Genomic DNA, 24,213 nt, shown 5'->3' on the forward strand with positions numbered 1-24,213 from the left:
TAGTCTTTAGGTCATCGCCTAGTTCATTACATGCAAAGGTGCTGAACATGTTGTCATAATCTCTAAGGCATCATTTTATTTTTTTTTGTTACATTTTGGTAATTTTGATATTACCAAATAAGTTACATTTTGCTAACTTGATTAAGTTATTTGCAGGTTAACGTTCAGTTACAGTAAGAAAGGGAATTTGTGAAGGTTTAGATCAACCAATGGTCTCAACCACAGGTCAGAGGTGCATTTCATGAACCTTTACTGTAATTGGCAAACATTTATAGATGCTAAACACTGCAGTATCACAAAGTCTCATAATGGAAATACGAGGCCATATACAGGGTGAACAGCCAAGAAGAGGAGTAATACTATGTGGTGTAGAGGAGTAAGACTGTGTGGTGTAGATGGGTAAGACTGTGTGGTGTAGAGGGGTAAGACTGTGTGGTGTAGATGGGTAAGACTGTGTGGTGTAGAGGGGTAAGACTGTGTGGTGTAGATGGGTAAGACTGTGTGGTGTAAGGCTGAGGGGACAAAACAGTGAAATAAGGGCAGCAATTGTGGACCATGTTTTACATGTAAGTCATGGTCTTACAATGGCTGAAGCTGGTCGTTCAGTGCAGCTGAATATTAGAAGAACAACTGTGTCTTCAATCGTTCAAACATTTCATAGAGAAAATGTGTATGTAAATTTAGATATGTGCGCTCTGCTGTAATGCTGCACACTGACAGAAATTCTGACATAATTCAATTTTTTGTTTTGCATTTTTACATTATTAGACTATACTGGACATCAAGTCCAGCTTATAGGGGTGGCAGAGGTTCCATTTTCACACCTCAACAAGGAGGCTGTATGTGCTCAGGTTGTTTTGAATGTGTAGAGTAACTTTCTAATTTTGCAGTTTTTCCAGTCACCTGTCTGTCTTTTCTGAATTTCAATCAGATTTGTTTTTGTCAACAAATTGCAATGCGAACAATACAGTCAAACAATATTGCTGTACAAATTTGATTCCAGTCCAATTTCTTTCTATCAGCAAATTTGTGTTCTGTGTAAGTTTGTATTTTGAATCATAAGTTTGTGTGTAACATGTATTGTTTCATTTGATATATAACAGAATGTACAGCATTCTTGAAATCAAAAGCTTAGCCAATTTCCATCTATATAATATACATAATGTATATAAAGACTTATAGTTGCACTGACAACATGGCTATTTTGACTGCCTTGTTCATAAGCGATGGCACAAAGACTAGATATTGTGATGGCACTGACAAATTGATTGACCTAAATATTTGCTTTTGAGTCAAAAACAAAGAATCTTGAGTGAAGTATCTGCTTTTGCAGGTATTTCATTGAGTTTTGCTGTTTGAACTGTTTTGAGAAATGCACTTGTTGTGATGCCAATGTAAACCATGATGTGAGAAATGTACCAAATAGACTGAGAAAATAGCAATCATAATACACAAAGGATTAACGAACAAGGTAATTACACCCATACATTTTGCGAAACATCACAGCATATTAAATATTTAATGACAATGCATTGCCAAAAAGGATGTAGGAGTTTATATAAGTATGTATTTATTTTGGAAAAAAATATTTTGCATGTTTCTGAATAACACAGAGCATACTGTATATTTCCATTACAATATAAAATCCATTTACATATAATAATACATATTACTATAGATAATAAACATAATATTTCTTTCTCTCTAAGAAGTGGACTGAAATGACAATTTTAGAAGTTAGTCAGGATCAAAGGGGATCCACACAAATACTCAACTCTGGAAGATACACTTGTTTTGTATACACTATTTTCTCTTTATTATGCTTGCATTTGCCATCGATTATTCTCTGGCATTACTGCATATCTAGAGTAATGTGTAGGACTGTCAATGGGTGTGAAGCAGTGTTTCTCAGTGCCTGGCCTGGGGAACTTATAGGATCCCTGCGGGGAGTATTTACATGGTTTCTGTGGCCCAACACAGTCAGTTCAGTAAAAAAGGGGTTTGATAATTAAAATGAAATCAGATGAGTCACAGCATGGAAGATAGTACACACATCTCAGCGTCAGTTTCACACACGCAGCCCTACATTTACATATATAAAAACACAGAATTACTCAAACAAAACACAAAATCTCAAAAATGATCATACAATAATAATTTTATATAACTGATAAAACACTAGCATTAAACTTTAAAAAGGCGATAACTGTATATTTATAACTGACTTAAAAATTTCAGCATAACAATAAGATGGTGTAATGCAGGGGTGCCCACAAGTTTTCAGCTTGCGAGCTACTTATAAGATGACCAAGTCAGAAAGATCTACCGGGGGGGTGGGGGTTGTGAGGCGGCGAACGTAATTTGTTGAGCGGATTGCAGATTGGCTACCATGAATGTCAATCAAAATACAACCGTCAGTGCAGATGGGCGATTCATCTACTACTTTTTAATGTCACGCTATCTACACACATTCCTTCGCAATCGACCGACACTTCCTTCGTGATCAATCGGTCGATCGCGATCGACGTAATGGGCACCCCTGGTGTAATGAGTTCATGAGTCTGCAGTGTCTTTAGACTGTAATAAGTGGAATTTCCTGGTCTTTATTCGTATCTGCTTTCTCCTGTGATCTGTGGAAGAAAAAAAAGTCATTTTTACACTAGTGACGACCCTACACTAATGCAAAATCACCTTATTACACTACACTAGTGCACGATCACCTTATTACACTACACTGCTGAACAATGACCTTATTACACTACACTACTGAACAATCACCTTATTACACTACACTAATGAACAATCACCTTATTACACTACACTACTGCACAATCACCTTATTACACTACACTAATGAACAATCACCTTATTACACTACACTACTGCACAATCACCTTATTACACTACACTAATGAACAATCACCTTATTACACTACACTACTGCACAATCACCTTATTACACTACACTAATGAACAATCACCTTATTACACTACACTACTGCACAATCACCTTATTACACTACACTAATGAACAATCACCTTATTACACTACACTACTGCACAATCACCTTATTACACTACACTAATGAACAATCACCTTATTACACTACACTACTGCACAATCACCTTATTACACTACACTGATGAACAATCACCTTATTACACTACACTACTGCACAATCACCTTATTACACTACACTAATGCACAATCACCTTATTACACTACACTACTGAACAATCACCTTATTACACTACACTACTGCACAATCACCTTATTACACTACACTACTGAACAATCATCTTATTACACTACACTAATGAACAATCACCTTATTACACTACACTACTGCACAGTCACCTTATTACACTACACTACTGCACAATCACCTTATTACACTACACTAATGCACAATCACCTTATTACACTACACTACTGCACAATCACCTTATTACACTACACTAATGAACAATCACCTTATTACACTACACTACTGCACAATCACCTTATTACACTACACTAATGAACAATCACCTTATTACACTACACTACTGCACAATCACCTTATTACACTACACTAATGAACAATCACCTTATTACACTACACTACTGCACAATCACCTTATTACATTACACTAATGAACAATCACCTTATTACACTACACTACTGAACAATCACCTTATTACACTACACTAATGAACAATCACCTTATTACACTACACTACTGCACAATCACCTTATTACACTACACTACTGCACAATCACCTTATTACACTACACTAATGAACAATCACCTTATTACACTACACTAATGAACAATCACCTTATTACACTACACTACTGCACAATCACCTTATTACACTACACTAATGAACAATCACCTTATTACACTACACTACTGCACAATCACCTTATTACACTACACTACTGAACAATCACCTTATTACACTACACTACTGCACAATCACCTTATTACACTACATTACTGCACAATCACCTTATTACACTACACTACTGAACAATCACCTTATTACACTACACTACTGCACAATCACCTTATTACACTACACTAATGAACAATCACCTTATTACACTACACTACTGCACAATCACCTTATTACACTACACTACTGCACAATCACCTTATTACACTACACTACTGCACAATCACCTTATTACACTACATTACTGCACAATTACCTTATTACACTACACTAATGAACAATCACCTTATTACACTACACTAATGAACAATCACCTTATTACACTACACTACTGCACAATCACCTTATTACACTACACTACTGAACAATCACCTTATTACACTACACTACTGCACAATCACCTTATTACACTACACTACTGCACAATCACCTTATTACACTACACTAATGAACAATCACCTTATTACACTACACTACTGCACAATCACCTTATTACACTACACTACTGCACAATCACCTTATTACACTACACTAATGAACAATCACCTTATTACACTACACTAATGAACAATCACCTTATTACACTACACTACTGCACAATCACCTTATTACACTACACTAATGAACAATCACCTTATTACACTACACTACTGCACAATCACCTTATTACACTACACTACTGAACAATCACCTTATTACACTACACTACTGCACAATCACCTTATTACACTACACTACTGCACAATCACCTTATTACACTACACTACTGAACAATCACCTTATTACACTACACTACTGCACAATCACCTTATTACACTACATTACTGCACAATCACCTTATTACACTACACTACTGCACAATCACCTTATTACACTACACTACTGCACAATCACCTTATTACACTACATTACTGCACAATTACCTTATTACACTACACTAATGAACAATCACCTTATTACACTACACTAATGAACAATCACCTTATTACACTACACTACTGCACAATTATTAGTGTAGTTATTACACTACACTGATGAAGAGTCACCTTGTTACATTAATGTCTAATGAAGAGTGACCTTGATGTTACACTAAAGACCAATAAGCAGTCATCTCGTTAATGACTAATACGTTACCTTTCATGCACGTTTTCATGCAGTGCTTCTTCTTAGCAAAGTTGTTCTTGTTGCCCCCACAGCCGGTGTAGTGAAACATCTCGCAGCGCTTCGTCCTGTGGTTATAAGCAAATCTCCTCTCGATGCCATCGCACTGACCCTCATCAATCGCACTCAGACACAAATTTGGCAGGGTGGACTCTGAAAACACTCAGAGAGACAGGAGTAATGTCACAACCAAACATGCACAGAACAACAATGACAGAGAGCTCTGAACCGCGACCCAGGCTGAATAAAGCTTGCAGCAAAATAGTGATGCTTAAAGAACATCTCCAAAGTGCAGAAGAGTTATTGCATGTATGTCATATGCAGAAGGATGACAATCAGGACAGGTCTTCTAGAGTAGTGCTGACAGACATCTTTCTGAACCCGTCCTGTCAGTTTGCTTGTTTCAACATCTCGTTATTACAGACCTTCTGTGGATTTGCATCAAATATCAAATTTTAAATAGTCTTTTACTTAAAATTATTGATTATTTTAATAAATTTTTATTTGTAATGTTAATTGTGTTTTAATGTTATTTTATTTTGTTTCTTTTTTGGCAAATACATTCCTGGTGACATGTCTTTGTATGTCATAATCTTTACTATTCTTCTATGTACACTCTATTTTCCGTAAAAAACAGAAAGTGCTATAGTATTAATAATAATAATAATAATAACAATAAAAATAATAATAATAATGATCACAGCAAGGACGTGTGGTTCATTAATCACAGTTAAGTGTAGTTTGTTAATCAGTTAGGGATTGTTGTTCATTAAGCACAGTTAAGAAGCGTAGTGTGTTAATAACAGCTAGGGAATGTGGTTCATTAACCACAACAAACGCAAAAGCCAGAGAAGTGTAATCAATGAGCTAGTGCCTGTCTTCCTGAAGAACAATGGCCTTCAACCATTCCCACGTTTTTACTGCCCCGATACCACCAGAGCCAGTGTTTTTATAACATCCATTAATAACCCAGCACAGGTGCAGCTGCAAGGGAACCACAGCGCACTGAAGTTCTCTGGTGCCTCCGAACAGGACCGGCTCCGGTGCAAGCACTCTACAATCCTGCTGTTGTTATTTCTGCACAAGGTGAACCTGTTTAGGAAACCAAAACGTCCTTTCTGGGGTGTGTGTGAGTGTGTGTGTGTGTGTGTGAGTGTGATTGTGTCTGTGTTCATTTCACAGGCGCTTTCTCAGTACCAGGCGGTGATATCCTCCCTAATGCAGGGATCGGTACTTCTCTGTCAGATAGACAGAAGGAAGGAAGACTAATGTTGGCTCCACTACCCTCTGGCATGTGAGGAACACACATTTGGCACGCACGCACAGTAGCCCGCTCTCCTTCATCTTGTTAACACGCGTGTGTGCGTGTGCTACAGGGCAAGGAACAAAATAAAAGCCATGTTGTTTACCTCTGTGCGACTCTGGTCTTGGCTGTACGTGGAGGTCTGTGTGTGACACAGCTGCAATGTCCTTATCTGAAAATAACAGGGGTCTGATCACAGTCTGCTCTTGTTGCTACATGGGAATCAAAGCATCTGCTGCTGTGTTAAATTAAATAGTCCAAAAACGTCATTTTAGTCTGTCTGTCCAATAATGACTAAGAGGGACTGGACTGTAGCATCGACCTCTAGTTAGCTGAGCTGTACCATATGACCATGCACAAAAAAACCTCATAAATAACAGTGAGAAGAGTGAGAAACCCCACACTGAAATATGACCACATGGTGCAGATATTTATAGGTGTGTTGTTCCTCTTCAGCTGAGGTCTGATTATATCCTCTGCCATCATCCTATACAAATTTATATGTTCATGCAAATCCATGCATGTTTTACTAGCATGACTTGATATTGGCAATAACTTTTTATTAGGTTGATTATTGTAGCATGCTCATACACTATACTCATACATGGTATGACCATAAAATATTGCTAATGTTATTGATTGTTATTGCATTGTTAGCTCAGAAGTGCACAGTTGGATGGCCATTTTACCACCTTTACTGGGAGCTTCTCCAGTGGGATGGACAGACTCCCTGGGCTTTGGGTCATCTCTGTGTTCCTGAGTGTTATTACCTGCTAAGAGGAGAAAAGGAGAACTCTCTTCTGGGACGAGGATTTCACCCTAAATTCTCTTCTGGTATGAGGATTTAACCCTAAACTCTCGTTTCTGGGATGAGGATTTCACCCTAAACTCTCTTAAGGTACAAGGATTTCACCATAAACTCTCTTCTGGTACAAGGATTTCACCATAAACTCTTTTCTGGCATGAGGATTCTTTATCACGTAATAAAAATTAAAAAATTAAAAAAAAAGTGATTTTTGCTATTGTTTTTCCATCGTGAGGAACTATCCTGTGACCTTTACGGTTGATTACCTCTGTGTGTGTGTGTGTGTGTGTGTGTGTGTGTGTGTGTGTGTGTGTGTGTGTGTGTGTGCGCGCCTGTACCAGTGAGGCTCATGAACGTCTAAAGCAGAAGCTCCTTATCAGGACTGTAGCTGTACTCACTCTTGGTCGTTGAGAGTGATAAAAAATACAATAGCTGATTAAACCCAAGTGTGGATTAAGTGTCTGTTGTCATGGTACTGTGGTGTGAGGGTTGTATGGGGAGTAACACAAATGAAAAGGATCGAGTAACTCTGCCATGCTAATTAGTTTCTGATTTTGGCCTGGACCATCTCCCTCATCTCCCTGCCACTGCTCTGAGCAGACCTGGCGAGTGCTGGTTCTGGTAAAGGTGCTAACGTGCCACACGTACTTTGGCATCTGGCTTGGCACTCTTGGATGGTCTTGAAATTATTGGCGTTTCCGAAACAACCACCGTAGAAGAAGCGCCGGCATTCCTGGGTCTCGCTGTCGAAGAAGAACCGGGGCATGAGCCCCCGGCATGGACCCGCTTCGTCCTTCAGGTGACACGGACTCTTATTGGCTGTGGAAGCAGAAGGGGAGGGGTGAGGAGCAGCTCGGGTAAAGGGATGGGGATAAAAACCATGCCACAGTTCCTCGGTCGCAAGCCTGTTTTTATGGTGTTTGGAGCCTTTAGACAGGCATGTAAAGAGAAGTTTATGTTTTTTTAGAGAGTTCTCAAACTCTCAGGGCCTGGAATGAATGCTTTGAGCAGTGTTCAGAAACACAAACACTGAACCATCACTAATCAATGGGCTCTGTATCTGGACAAGCAGCTGGTGCTGAGAAGCACTAAAGGTCCAACAACAGACATTAAAGGAGACCGATCAGGATGAGGTGATTACACGTGATTGATCAGGTGATCCCGGACCCTCCGCGCATAACCCGAGAGACACAGAAGTCAGCGTTAATGTAATTAACACACAGTGCGGCATCAGCAAGTCTCCACGGGGTGGAAGATCTTCACAGTGGCAGCCTGCAGGTGGAAGGCCTTGCCCTCCCGCTGGGCTGAGACGTCCTTGTGGCTGGGAGCCAGGGGCGGATCTCAGCGATTGATGTTCTTTAAGTCCATCTGTAGGGCATGTCCTGCTGATATAAAAGCTGGCTGGGATTCAGAGGCCCACAGATTTTAAAAAATGCCCTTTTAATGTGCTGTCAGTGTTTAGTGTTGTTATGCAGGAATTATTTATGGATGCCTCTAATTAAAAAATCCCCTTAAGTAGATATGCATCAGAATGTCAGCTAACCGAAGCCATATTGGGAATAATATACCATCAGGAAGCCCTTCCATTCTCCCAGTGTTTGCTGAGTAATGTCACTGGAACGTAACCAGTCCTGACACAGCGGATTAAGAAACACTTTGTGGTGAATTATTTGTGTAATGGACAGAGCTGTAAATGCATAATACAGATAATATGCACGTGACAGGGTCTCATCTCAGTCCTTAAGCAAATCATAAACACTCATAGAACACTCATAGAACCACTTCCTGTTAGAGCCCTGACCTGCTCATTCACACTCATAGAACCACTTCCTGTTAGAGTCCTGACCTGCTCATTCACATTCATAGAACCACTTCCTGTTAGAGTCCTGACCTGCTCATTCACACTCATAGAATAATGTCACTGAATCTTTAAGATTCTGAGGTATGATGTGACATTACTGAGATTCTTTGGGTGTGTGTGTTTGTTTCATTTTTTCTTAAAGAATAAAAGGTCTCCCATTGTACATACGGAGTACGTAGGTCTATTCCAGAATGATAATGAACATTCGTAACATCTTTATTCTCTGATCAGAGATGACTGGAATGTCAACTATGTAGCTTATAGAAGAAAAGGTGCTCTGCAGACTAAATTCCGCTGACCTCAGATGTGTGGACTATTTCAGATAAAATACAATATACACGATTTCAAACAGAATAAGTCCGCAGTCTTCACTTCTGCCGTGGTTATCCCTGCCTGATCGCACAGGTCTTCATCTACGGGTCGTGATCCGTAAAAGAACATTCACACACTTGAATAATTATGGACAGGGTGCAGGAATGACATTTTGGGATCTGGTGAAAACGAGCTTATATGATTTAGAGTTTATTTTGTGCCTCTGCTTACTGAGTCTGGCTGTGAATGTTTCTAGTCCCAAGGACTGAACTGTGATTGAACTTACTACAGCAACATTTCAGTAGTTAAATACTTCTGAAAACAGAGTTTCAGGTAATGTTCAGTCTTTAAAGGATACTTCAATAAAACATACAGCACATCCACACATTACCTGCGTTTGCCACCGTGTCCACTAGGTGGAGATATCCACTTAAAAAAATTCCTTACTGCCCCAATGTCAGCAAAAAAGCAGATGATGCGTCTCCTACATCTAAAAGCAAATTAACTCTTTAACTAAAAGCAAATTAACTAAAAGCAAATTAAACTCTCCAGTGGCATGGAGGAAATTATAATTCCTAACGACGTTCTCTGAGTAACTGCTCCATTCAACACAGCATTTCACCAATACTAACATAAGACGTTACATCCAAAAACATTCTCTCTGTTATCAGAAAAGGCATTCTGAAGCTCGTGAGGATTGGTGGTCTCGACCCAAACAAGTTGAGGAAGAGGAAGATGAGAGATGAGGCATGAGTCAAAGTGTAGCCCCTCTCCTCTATTCGGTGGTGCCTGGCTAAACACGTCCGGCTAGACGTTAGTTCAGGACTTTGAACCCTTCACCACAAAGTGACTACACCCTTGAGTCAAGATGAGAAGGACACTTTTTCCTCCTAACATGGCACACACTGTATGGTAGTGATTACTGTGCTGGAGGTTCTTCCGTGTTAACATAGAGGTGTGCCCAAATCACCAACCTTCTCTAGAAGCCATAATGAGATATGATTCACTAATTACAACCAAGACCTTCTGACCATGGTCAACAGTCCAAATGACACCCAGCACTATCTCGATGGAATCAGCTCTCATTCTGCAGGGCAACGCTGGTCATTTTGTGCATAAACACTGGTTGTATCTGTGGTGGTCTGGCTCCATTACCAAAATATGAAAGATGAGTTTTCAAAGAATAGAATATGCAGAATATCCATTATTCTGTTATTCTGACCCTAGATCAGTTACAGAGAGAAACAGGAGAACATGAGAAAACAGGATGTGCTCAAATAGGTCAGTCCATTAGAACCGCATCCCCACAAGGTCCCCTCACTGCAGAGGGAGCAGTCGTGCCTGGAGACTAACTCAGGTCCTTGAGCTGGCAAACGTGTTCTCAAGAGCCAGAACACACACTTATCTTCCTGACAGCTTCTGTCACATCAAATACAAATTTATTAGTATGTCTCAATGTTAAGTAGTTGCTCGTCACCTGAGCACGTTCGTCCCTTCGTCTGTTGGTGATGTCTGTACCAACACTGACCCGACCTTGTTTAAATCTACAAAATGACTTCCGAGTTAGTAAAAAACAAAAACAAACAACTACAATTTTTTTCTGTTCTTAAAAGGTGGGAGCAGAAACAAGGAAACTGGGAAACACTGTCCAAATTAACATAATTTAGAGTTCATTATTCTCATTGATTATAGTCTCCTGAATGACAGTTTACATTATAACCAGGGCTTCAGGGCGCACTTACCCGGGCAAGCCATGCTCCAGTCATTACACTTTATGAGCTAATTACCAGAAACACCCTGCTGGGAAGCTCCAGAAACCCAATAAAAAGCCCGTGTCACCGTATGTATGCCGCTCCACACATGCATACGCCCCTGTATGGTTTATGACCTCTCGACACTCTTATCTCAGCTGACATTTCGAAACTGTCTCAGCACACCCAACACATTACTTACCTGTCAAATCAAAACTAAATTTCTCACAGAGCATTTGCAGTTCAGCTGCTGATTACACCGATCTGTGACCCCTCCCCTATGACCCCTCCACTGTGACCCCTACATGTGACCCCTCCCCCGTTGGTCCCGCTTACCTCTCACCAAGCACATTTCTTCACACGCCTCCAAGCTCTCGAAATTGTTTGCGTTGCCTTGACAACCCCCATATTCGAAGCTCTCACAGCGAGCAGTGTCGATGTCGAAGTAGAACCTCTCCTTCAGCGCTTTGCAGGGCCCCTCGTCCTTCTTCAGGGCGCAGGAGTGGTGGAAGATGTGGAGACGAGGTCGGTCTTCTGCTGCTGAGACGAGGAAGGAAGTTTAAATTCATATGAGCATTCAGGGGCTAATTTTTAGCGACTTATTAGCTGCTAACCTCAGGCTTCGGAGGAAAGCAATAAAAGCAGGTTTCAGCAATTTAAAGCGACTTCACCTTCAATAAATGAAAGAGCCGAACTCTTAACGACATTTAATAGCGATGGAAGGCTGGACAAGCTGCCCGAGGCAGCGTTGCTCTCAATGCTCCAGATCTGCTGGAAATACAACTCAACCACCCATAATCCACGGTTCTGACGAGAAAATGAACAACGCAACCCAAAACCTCTCGGACTCCAAGTATACCTGTGCAGAAGCACAGGCTACTTCAGTGTGCTTAAGGACAGCCACAGGACAGCCACGGGACAGCTGAGGGTACACCGCTACTGTCTACCCATGACTGGTGGGCAGTCATGGCCTGGTGGTTAGGGAACTGGTCTTGTGACCGGAGGTTCGTGGGTTTGATCCCCAGACCTGAGGCCATGACTGAGGTGCCCCTGAGCAAGGCCCTTAAACCTCAATTGCTCACTTGTATAAAAATTTGATAAAATGTAAGTCGCTCTGGATAAGGGCGTCTGCCAAATGCCGTAAATGTAAATGTACACATGGACTGAACAGAAATCCCAGTGATGGTTTTTGCAGTTACTCCATTCTGGGCTTTGCCTGCAGAAAGTACAGGTCTGAGATTCAAATGACAGCCTATGCACCTAACCTTCAGAATCTGTCTTGAACTCCAGACTCCAGACCCGACCCTCACCCTCCCGTCCTGCTACAGCCGTCTGTTCTGCTTTACATAAACAGCGCTTGCCAGCTCGGCACATAAGGAGGACAATGGCATGATGTTTGTCTGGCCTCCTCCCATGGAGACCAGCACGGGAGCCAAACCGAGAACGCCAACGCAGCACAGTCACCAAGGCTGGCCAAACACTGGGGCTGCTTTTGTCACAGATTAAATGTTTTCCCAGCAGACTTGACCCAGCAGGCTTCACATCCAGTCCTGTAGGCCAGAGACAGATGGACCCTACGGGAGGTTTGGAGGACACGCCAGTCTCTTCTTCCCGCTTGACACCGCCTGTCCTGCTCCAGTATGGAAATGTGGATATGAACATCACCTCCCAGAACAAGCCTCTCAGAGCTCTGGTGACACAACAGGACGGGTCGCATTTGCTTTCTTACAGTCCAGGCAGGTGTCACTCCAGATGAACAATGTGAGACCAGAAAGAAAAGCTGAAAATGCATCTGCTCTGATGATATTTTGTTTTTTTCTTGTTGAAAAAGACTCAGAAAGACTTAACAAAAAAAAATTTCCTACTGAATGATTTTGCTGTTAGTGCTTTAGCAAGAGTGAACCTTTCCAGTTTACAGAGACTTACAAAAGATAGCGTTGCTTTGCAAGTCCCAATATTGTCTCTTAGAACATGATTAATTATAAATTGTTTCAGGTACACCGCTACTGGAGAAACGTTTCCATTTTGCTGATTTACACTTCTTTGATCATTGGCATGAAAAATAAATAAGGTTTTACTTTAGACTTGAAATGAATTTGCCGGGTGCAGCTCTTAAATTTAGTGAAATAATTTTCCAAAGCTCAAGAAAATCCTTTGAATAAAGAAACAAAACTGAATTACACACATTTACTCTCAGTACAGGGATGAAAGCACAGTGCTTTCTATGCCAAAGTCTTGTTTCTTAGGCTAAATACATGCTCCAAGGTTTTACTGCAGTCTTAAACAAGCCATGTGCAGAGAAGCATCTATAGCCAACCTGGTGAACGCGTCCAGAGTGTGTTTAGTGTTGTAGGTTTGTTGCATTGCTGTTACAAGACAAGAAGAGGGCAGTTTGGTGTCTGCTCTCACATTCCAGTAAATGTCTTCAGATATACTGTATGCATATCTTCTCAGGGCAGCATAAGGAAGTTTGTGCAGGTCACCCGGCACTCCTGCATGACAAACCCAATATGTCCTGGCCCTGAATGTAAGAGACATTTTTGGGCTCTTACATTTCCATTGGCCAAGACAAAATGTGCTACTCTGTCTGGACTCTCTCTCTCTCTCTCTCTCTCTCTCTCTCTCTCTCTCTCTCTCTCTCTCTCTCTCTCTCTCTCTCACACACACACACACACACAAACACACCTCAATTTTGATAATGGTCTGAAATACGCTACTCTGAACTCAGGCCAAGTTCAGTGTTGGAGTTTGGGCAGGTCTGCCCATGCAGAAACGCAGCCCCCTACGTCAGGTATCTGTCTCTTAAGAATGGGAGGTGCTGATCTTATCATGAGCTGGAATTCAGCATAGCAGTGACTGATAATTCCACAGCCCAGTGTGAATACACCAGTCAAGCCCACTGTCCATCACAAAAAGAAACAAGAACAGGAGGAAGTAATTATAAAGGCACACCTGGGTCTTCATCTACACACACACACACACCTGGGTCTTCGTCTCTGTCACCAAAGCAACTGAACAGATTTTACAATGACTTCAGTCTTAGTCAGAGTGCCATTTGTAAGAATGAGTGACATCATGTTTGACATTTGTAAATCAGTAACTAGTGTGCTTTACACACACATACGCACACACTCACATGCATACACACACTAACACACATTCATTTCCCATCAGCCTTTATTCAGAGACACACCAATGCAAGCAGACGGACTATCACATTAGCTCATGCACGGCAGCGAGCGGTGCGGAGGGAGAACCAGTGGGGCGATCACAGAGATGATGACGTGCACCAGTTGCCTGAGCTCTGACTCTCACTCCCCATCGTCTGAGTCAGTGGACCAGTCCAGAGTCCAGGGGACGGTCACCATCCGCACTGACCACGTCATTCAATCTGTGTTTTGCTTGGCAGCTGAATGAAGGCCAGGGGTGGAAAAAAAGCAACTTAAATCTTAAGTCCTGCTAAGAAACACAGCATGTGGTAGTAAATCAATTAGTACCACAAAAACAAAGCTGCCAGAATCACTGCTTGGCCAGTAGAGCGCATTATCTGTGGGGCCGTGGACTCCTAGCAGAACCTCTGTGATCCTGTTCTGTCACTACCTGACTTAAGCCCACAAGGTTAGACTGGCACTGTATGAAAGTTAAAGTGTTAAAGAGTTATGTTTTTTGCTGGTACGTTTTTGTAACAGGTTAATTAATGTGAAGGTTGTTTACTTGGTCTAAGGTTGTTTACTTGGTCTAAGGTCAGACTGAGTGCTGTTGTCTCCCTAGCTCACTAATAATAACTCACCACTGTGCAGAGCACAGATCGACACCGTGGTGGACGTGCAGTCCCACAACGTAACCATGACAATGCTTAGATGTTGCCCTAAAGACCATTACGTGTGCATAAACAGGCATGTTCAGAACATTCTTAGTAATGGGACACAATCCACAACATCCATTTTAATATACAAGTAATAAATCACGCACCACCCCTGCAAGAATTGACCTGCCCATTGTTTTGAGATCGAAACCACCTGTGAGCCTGTATGAACATCACGTGCTGTTCATAGATTTGTTCCTAGTTTTCCCTAAACAGGGTGGATCCATATTTAGAGAACAGATAGTGATTTCTTTTCTCTCTTTTTTTTTGTCATGCGCCTGCTCTTTGACACCCAGGTGCTGTAATCGTGAGACTTAGTTTATCTGAAGCGGTTTTGTTCCTCGTATTGATCTTGCCTACACGACTCCTACACTCTGTGCATGCCCTGATTATTAGCTACACCCAGAACATCCCAGATGGGCCAAAACTTGTTTTTCTCCTGCAGTCCAGTGATAACAACAACGATAACAAGCAAATCCTTTTGGTGTCAGAACCCATGAAAAAGAAGAAGGCTGGAGGTTGAGGAGCTATAGTGTCTCTGAGCTCAACTCTCCCGCAGCCAGTGTGGGCTCCAATGAAGCAAATAACCCTTCACACTTCCATTAATCATGCTCAGAATCTTCAGAGCCACAGGTGCCTGCATGAAGGAGTCCAGGCCCTGTAATCGACATGCCAAGCACTGGGGTCACCAGGCCATATGGCACCTCCTGACGTGGACTTGTGTTGAACATACGTTGTGGAGATCCACTCAGGAAGGGGGGTTGGGGGGGTCAGGAAACAGCAGTGTTGCCACACTTCACTAGGGATGCTCACGCCACCTGTAGGGCAGGACTGTTAATGACACACAGTCTTCCAGGGACAAGCATTTTGGTAGAAAGATTTATAATTGTCATTCGCTTTGAAAATCCTCAAGACCCTCAGATCAGAATTTCATTGTGTACTAAAATCACTTGGTTTCAGTCACTGTCTAAGAGAATCTACACACCTATTGCCTATGGCATAAACACAGGAAACAGCTATACAATTGGAATCTGATGCCAACTTAAACCACTCCCTTTTTTCATTTGAACTATGTATCAGTCACGACATAACCACCTCACCTCGCTATCAAATCAAACACTCGATCACATCCGCTACCGCACCTAGCTTTAGCACAACTCCCCCGAACATGTCAGTTTTGACTGGGATGCACTCAATCCCCATAGAAGCTGATGAAGCAAGAATGTCTGAACTCTGAATCTCTTTTAACTCATTAGAACTGTGGCATAATGAGCACAGTCACACTTAAAAACAAAACACTCACAAGTCAGAATGTCTTCTGACTGTGGAAGGAAAATCCTCTATACAGAACACCACATGTCCCACACTCAAACAGCTGCCCTCTACCATAGTAGAAGATAACAACTTTGTTAGGAATAAAATTGAAACCAAAGTTCAGATTACAATCGTATAGTAGTATTGACTATTGGTTTTTCAGTGAGATTATATTAGAGGTAATATTCAGAATATAAATGTCATATCAGTCAATTACAGAATCCAAAATAACCACAGCAGTGGGGACCTTAGAGGTCTTTCGCCCCAGCTGGTGCCTGAACTAACATAATTGATTTCCTCCTTAAATTCCTCCTCTGTTAAATACAATAATCTCCTCCCTCAGTATTGGCTAAATCTTGTAAATAATATTTCTAGGACAAAATGTATCCACTTCAGGCACATGACAGATTAGAAATATACTGAGAAACTAGGGGTGTGCGATATGGCGATATAAAATCGTGAATGGTGCTGACGAGTGGAGAATCGCAGGCGATCTACCAAATTAGAGAAATCGTAGGCTATAGATCGCCTTTGCCAATAAGCGCAATGACTTTTTTTAATGCTGGTTCCCGCCGATGCGGCCGACGTAGGGCGTAGGACTGACCAATCACAGCGAACTGTGCGTCTTCCACGCCTCCGTGTTTTGTTTGTAAAAACTAAAAGTGGACAACGATGGCTGAAAGCCAAACCGAGGAGCTGGTAATGAAGAGGAAATTTACCTCTGTAATCTGGAATTGGTTCGGATTTTCTTCTACTGACCAAGACCAAACTTCAGCGATATGTAAGGTGTGCAAAGAACATGTGAAAACGTCCGATGCCAGTACAACAAATTTATTCAATTACTTGAGACGTAGGCATCCCAAGGAATATGCCGAAAGTGAAACAATGCGGGCAGCGGGGGCAGCCACCTCACAAGCTGCGGCCTCGGTGGTTTGTACGCGATTGACCATAGCGCGCGACTCCGCACATCTCATGCGAACCCTGCGAACGGCGGGAGCGTTTATACAGGTACTTCAACTTGCCGCGTCACTCCGCGTTCTTTGCAGTGTTGTCCGAAACGATATGTGGTAGAATAAAGAAACACCCCTTGAAAACAGGAAGGAACATTTACCTGATGAATTTTCTTTGCAGTGTTGTCCGAAACAATATGTGGTAGAATTAAGAAACACCCCTTAAAAACAGGAAGGAACATTTACCTGACGAATTTTAATGTTGCTTTGTGTTTCAGGTTTGAAAAGTGCTGGAATTTAGGCTAAAGTACTTGAAAATGCTTGAAATTGTAACTACTTTGTTTCACAACAAATAGCTGTCTAACTGAACAGTTCTCTTGTATTACGTTAACAAATACGAGCGTCTTGTAATTCCAGGACGAAACATGAGAGAACGTGAAAACGTTAAGATTGGGCGTTTTGAAAATAAACAACCATTAAATAATGTGATAAAAAGCTAATTTTTTCGAATCATTACGACTATATGTATAAATATTTAACTTAATTAAGTTTAACGTGCTGGGAAATATTGTATATTTAGTGCAATAGTGCACTAATCTGCTTAGAAAGAAAGCGTTGTAGCCCCCCATTTTTTTTGGATGGAATATCGTGATAAAAAACCGAAATCGTGATTTTATGCAAAAACAAATCGTGCTAAAAAATTTTTCCCATATCGCCCACCCCTATGAGAACCTGTGTGTTTAATCCCACCACTGAAAGTGCTAACTGGAATGGCCCAGGCTGTTCTTCTTTGTGACAGGCTTCAGACATCTTCATGCTTGTCACACCCAGATTAGGATATTTATTAGGATTAATAAAACTCCAGATTAAGAAACCTCAAATTAGGACTTCTAGAAATCCAGATTAGCCTTCTTTTTGTTTCACATAGATGCTGTTATGCAGTGTGGAGGATTGGCTTCCTCATGGGAGTCTCCATTCTTCACAAGGTTCTCCCTTCCCCATGGGAGTCTCCATTCTTCACAAGGTTCTCCCTCCTCTCCATGGGAGTCTCCATTCTTCACGAGGTTCTCCCTTCCTCATGGGAGTCTCCATTCTTCACAAGGTTCTCCCTTCCCCATTGGAGTCTCCATTCTTCACAAGGTTCTTCCTTCCCCATGGGAGTCTCCATTCTTCACAAGGTTCTCCCTACCCCATGGGAGTCTCCATTCTTCAGGAGGTTCTCTCTTCTGCTCTTAGGAAGTGTCTGCTTGCCACTGTCGCCTCCTCTGGCTTGTTTACTAGAGGCTTGAACCTGGATGTCTTTAAGGTCACTTTGTGGCATCTGTTATAAAAAAACTCTATATAAATAATATGACTTTGACTTTGCTGTTCTGGGGGTGCAGAGACGTTCTTTATAAGTCCTGTAAAAGCCGTAGCAGCAGTATTTCTGGGGTTTTGATTTGAGCTGATTAATAAACCCTCCAGCTGAGCTACATCATAAATAACAAGACCAGTGTTCAAACTCTATTCAGTTATGTGCATTCTGTCTGCCAAATTCAAAGGTTTTCCATTACGTGACTCTGTAATGAGACATGACTTGACATGAGTGAACCGGGGGGATGTAACATCGTGGGTGCTGCTATAATGTAGTAACAGGGAAGAACATTTCTGCTAGCGGAGGGACTTTTGATGAGGGTCTGGAAGGTTTCCTATCCTCAGTAGTCAAGAACAGCCTAACAGATCCATGACTGTCAGAAAAATGTACATTTAAATGAGAATTCATGGATTGGGCATTTAGGCTTATGTGTATGGCAAAGTTGTGTAATTAGTGCTCACATAATGGGGAAATGCAGATTAACATATAATAAGAATAATGAACAAACCATCACAACACAATCCACAATAAGATACCTATTGTACATACAGTATTGTATGTCAGGTCGCAGTATTCAGACATATTTGCACTATTTGCAATACCACCTACATTTGACAACTGGCTTCTCTTCTTAGGTAATGGAGATTAATTAGTGAAATCATATATCTCCAGATATGCCCCCTGCATTACTAAGTGACCCTGTTGAACATTTTCAAAGCCATTTAATTATGTTTACTGACAGCCTTACTGCACCAGAACTGGCCTTGATTACCAAACGTTCTTCATTGTGCTTCCATGCAAAAAGGATCTTGGTCTGGCCACTACACTCGTGAGACGTGATGAATAGATGGAGATGTAACAGCAGACACAATGATGAAAATGGTGCACAACCAAGCTTCGTTCATTAATTTAACTATTTCCAATTACTTACATGTGAAATGCTGAGAGTGCAGATGATGTCAGTATAACACACTGCTCTCTTGGCACACACACATACAGTTAGACACACACTGCCTGTAGTCCTTAATGGGTAGTTTTTTCAAGAACATCTCTCTATGGTCCATTAAACTGTTACTCAACATAAACGGTTACTGTTGCCCAACCTCAGGGACCCCTAAACCATCAAGACCTGTCATGGTCTGTTGAGGTGGGAGGGGGTCCCTGATAACTGATTTAAAGAAACACTGGTCTAACCAAATAAATAACTTACATGACTGAACATGTAAGACTAAAAAAATGAAGCAACATAAACTTGTCTCTTGTCTTTTCACTTAAGCAATAGAGACAGAAGGTTGTGTGAGAATGAGATGTTCCATGGAGGTGGGAGGGACACGTGAAGATGACACCCAGTATTCACTCATTCATGAAGGAAGGCTTGACACACTGCTGCTGGAAACGTCTGTGAGGAGGATGACACTTCAGAATCGACGTTAGGAAAAGTGAGGGTTTCGGCACAGATGAGGTCACGCTATGCTGCTGAACTGTGGTCTTCCTTAAATTGAACGATCAATATGTATTTTTTCAGCAATATTTCACACAATGACTTGAGAGGGAGGTTATCTTGCTGACTAAACACTGGCAGAATACGGGAGTTGGATATAATGCTTTTCTGCTAGCATACAATATATTTCTTCGAAGTCGTATTACAAAACTAATTCCATTTGTCAATCAAACCACATATTTATTAAGTTGAACAAGGAGGGCAAAAGGTTTCATAATATGCAGTTTTGTGTGTGTGCCTGTGTGTAACAGTGTGTGTGTGCATACACCCACATACAGAAACAAGCATTAGACAAGCAACAGGAACCATGCAGTGAAGAGTCAATGAAACCAAAGCCAGTGTGGTCCCTTGGAGTCTGTGTGTGTGTGTGTGTGTGTGTGTGTGTGTGTGTGTGTGTGTGTGTGTGTGTGTGTGTGTGTGTCTGCTTAATTACGGATCTTAAGTGCCTGTGAAAGCGATTAGCAGCAGAACTGTCTCCTCTTCACGCGTTGGGCACTGCACAATAGGAAATGGCCTTAATCCCACTTGTGCTTCCTGGAGAGGGATTTTATTCCAACTAACTGGCTAAACATCGCTGGGGTTGTATAATAATTCATAAGACAGCAGTTGTCCACAAATTTCCCGCCATTCATTAAAGACTGTGACAACCTTCACAGTGACAATTTATCCCATGCTAGAGCCATTCAGAGCAGACAGTGTGCATACACAGCAGTAGGACAGCAGAATACTGAGTCAGACACATGAGAAACAACATGAGAGACATGTCTGTCTGATTAGTCCAGTAATAAAACCCGACTGTAATGATATTAAGACCAAGAACAAAGACAGAACCAGTGTCTGTGATTGCTCCAACCTCCTCATAGTCCAGGTCTGGAATGAAAAAATAAGACTGCTGGAACTAGTGGAGTCTTTACAAAAACAGCCTGCATGATGAGTCTTGCTAAGTTTCGACATTGCACACAGTATACAGCAAACAATGGCCTTTTGTGGTTTCCCACACTCTCTTGGGCTTGCTTTGACAAGCATTTCACCTACAGAGATACCATCCCTAATAATAGCACAGATGCGAACAAGTCAGTTAGCTTTATACTAATGAAGTAATGAGGTCTTATTAACTCCTCAGTTGTACTTTTATGCTAATGAGGTCTTATTAACTCCTCAGTTGTACGTTTATGCTAATGTGCTCTTATTAACTGGTCTCCAGTACCTTTATCCTAATGAGAAGATGCTAATGTCCTCCACCACCTATCACTGAACATTTGCCTCATTGCCATTTCTCATTAGGATGGTTTCAGCATGTGTACGTACGTATGTGTGTGTGTGTGTGTGTGTGTGTGTGTGTGTGTGTGTGTGTGTGTGTGTGTGTGTAATGTGGAAACATGTATTCCCCTTCCAACTACTTACTGCATACTGCAGGATAATTATAGGCACATGGCCTTTGTCCTGGACTCTCACAGAAGAGACAGCACATTTCACATTTGAGCTTAGATAGGTTATCGAGACGCCTGAGACGCCTGAGACGGGGGAGACAGGGGAGACGGGGGGGTAATTTGTGCTGAGTAATACTCTTGACTGAGAAGTAAAAGAGACCACTGTATCCAGAAGTGTCAGAGCCTAGAGAAGACAGCATACTCTCAGCTAAAACATGCCTTCCTTTAACAACATGGCCAGCAGACAAACACCAAACCTAACAAGACAGACAGAATCCCATCCCCAGAGGGCACACATCACAGCCACATCACAGCTACAACACAGCTAAAACACAGCCATAGCACAGCTACAACACAGCTAAAACACAGCCATAGCATAGCCACAGCACAGCCACATCACAGTCACAGCACAGCCACAGCACAGCTACAACACAGCCACAGCACAACCACAGCACAGCTACAACACAGCCGCATCACAGCTACAACACAGCCACATCACAGCCACAACACAGCCAGAGCACAGCCGGAATTTCAGATTGTAGTCTCAGCGGTGCCATTTGCGATGTCTGGCTGCAGGGTTTACCCCACCACCAGTGGTATCACTCTCCCAGGGAAATGAGGACTATCAAGTGTCAGAACAGGAGTCTGGCACTCCACCAGCTAGTCTTGTGTTTGCGTGTCCGAATACAGAAGCCCAAGCCCTTAGCACCCTCCTCCAAGTGCAGTGCAACAAATCTCTCTGCTAAACATAGCAAAAACTTTCCAAAATATGGACAGAATATTACAATTGTTCTATGCTTCTGTTTAATTCAGGCGGTTACACTTTCACTCCAGATGTTGCTCTGGCATTGAAATGGGGATTTTGATATAGCTTTTCCTGACAAATTACGGAACCTTTATGAAGCTCTTCATAAGGTTAATCTCTGACAGATAGTGGGGAAAGCAGCTATATCTGACTCCCTTTCCTCCTCAGACTGGCCCTCCATTCTTAAATAATCTGATTGTTTATGGTGCTACAGGAAATATGAGTACAGTATATCACCAAACCCTTATAATCATTTTTTCTTCTACAACTTCATGTTGTGACAATAAAAACAACAACCTTCAGGTAACAGAAGAACCGTAGAGAGCAGCTTCACTCACAGATGTGGCCATCACTCACTAAGACGGACATCTCGGGTTGTATATTTTAGACGTGCCACGAGGTTCCATACCCTCAAACTATCTCCAGACTCAGTCACACACAGTGACACACAGAATGAAAAAATGCTATTACAAAGTCTGCTCACAGGTAACTTCACAAACTAAGTGAAGTACATATTTAGTTTGAGCTTCAGCACTAAGGAAAAATATAGGACAACATTTTGCCATTTTGTTGCAAGCTAGCACCATTTGTGGTGTCTCGCTGTGTTCATTAGTCATAGATGAGGAAATGTTCTGAAAACCATTCGGCTCTGGAGGGACATTTTTAGACTCGCTTTGCATGGTGAACCTGATTTTTCCCCATCAGTCCATGCAAAATATCCAATGGCATGTTAAATAGGGAGAAATTTGTAGCTATCACAGTAACACCACTGACTCCACTCCCAGTAGCACCACTGACTCCACTCCCAGTAGCACCACTGACTCCACTCCCAGTAACAACACTGACTCCACACCCAGTAACAACACTGACTCCACTCCCAGTAACACCACTGACTCCACTCCCAGTTGTGACCAATGTTTGGAATCGCACCAGAACATATACAACATGTATTGTAATATGCATATACTTATTCAAAATGTATTGTAATATGCATATACTTATACAAGATGAATTGTAATATGCATACACTTATTCAGAACCAAAATCAGAGCCAGTTTACCAAGTATGTTACAAATAGAAGGCGTTTGTCCTGGTCAGCTCACACACGTGTGACACGTAACATATCAAACACTCCAGCACGTGCATTAACATTATTTACAAATATTCAGGAGAAATAAATAACTTAAAATTATCTAATAAAGGGAGCTAGAGCCAAGTATATGTTAATAAGTACTTATGTGCAGGGTCTGAGGAAGAATAAAACAGTCTCTAGTCTATAATTCACTTTAGTGCATGTTTGCATATATAAGCCAGACGCTTTTGGCACACTGAGAGACAGAAAGTGATTTGTCCTGTGGGAGACGTGGCGTAATCAGCTGAGGAGACTCGTGCCTTCATGAAACACGCCCCACACCCGTCCAGACACATGCAGCTCGTGGCGCTGCTACGTTACCATGCACCTCACCACACGGCGTTGAGTCCTGCATTCAGTCCAAGCACACTGAGACATTTGACCGAAATGTAATAATTACATGTAATTACTTTCCTAAACTGCACCTTATTTCTTCAAGATGGCAACTGTGTCAAAGGCTTTGTTTTTGTTTCTTCTCTCTTTTCCTCTCTCTCTCTCCCTCTCACTCCCTCTCTCACTCTCTGTCTCTCTCTCTCACTCCCTCTCTTCCTCTCTTTCTCTCTGTCTCTCTCTAGGGAAGGACGGATGTGTAAAAGCCATAGTAGGAGCCAAAGAGCAGGTCTCCCACGTGCTGACCTGATGCTTCTTTTTGTTTACTTATTTGTTGTGTGTTTGTTTTTGTTGTATGACAGACGGACTACTTTGCCCTGCTTTTCGTTTACGCAG

At 41.7% G+C, this 24,213-nt stretch overlaps 2 protein-coding genes across 7 annotated transcripts in view; one reads left to right on the forward strand and one right to left on the reverse strand.

The window, feature by feature from the left end:
* Window positions 1-24,213, forward strand: part of gulp1a (GULP PTB domain containing engulfment adaptor 1a) — a 350,639-nt gene that overhangs the window by 220,782 nt on the left and 105,644 nt on the right. The gene's annotated exons all lie outside the window — the stretch shown is intronic.
* tfpia (tissue factor pathway inhibitor a) overlaps window positions 1,609-24,213 on the reverse strand; it is a 37,605-nt gene continuing 15,000 nt past the window's right edge. Inside the window, exons 2-7 of one of the 6 annotated variants that reach the window (XM_077002286.1) lie at window positions 11,473-11,673; window positions 7,861-8,031; window positions 7,100-7,180; window positions 6,514-6,579; window positions 5,078-5,266; window positions 1,609-2,630 (exon numbers count right to left, since the gene is read on the reverse strand). In XM_077002286.1, the coding sequence (XP_076858401.1) occupies window positions 2,554-2,630; window positions 5,078-5,266; window positions 6,514-6,579; window positions 7,100-7,180; window positions 7,861-8,031; window positions 11,473-11,673 (785 nt within the window). In that variant the 3' untranslated portion in view covers window positions 1,609-2,553. Of the gene's footprint in view, window positions 2,631-5,077; window positions 5,267-6,513; window positions 6,580-7,099; window positions 7,181-7,860; window positions 8,032-11,472; window positions 11,677-24,213 lie in introns of all 6 variants that reach the window. The other 5 variants (XM_077002285.1, XM_077002284.1, XM_077002287.1 and 2 more) reach the window with 5 other exon arrangements.

This window comes from Brachyhypopomus gauderio, chromosome 4, assembly GCF_052324685.1.
Source record: "Brachyhypopomus gauderio isolate BG-103 chromosome 4, BGAUD_0.2, whole genome shotgun sequence".
In the NCBI taxonomy this organism is placed as follows: domain Eukaryota; kingdom Metazoa; phylum Chordata; class Actinopteri; order Gymnotiformes; family Hypopomidae; genus Brachyhypopomus; species Brachyhypopomus gauderio.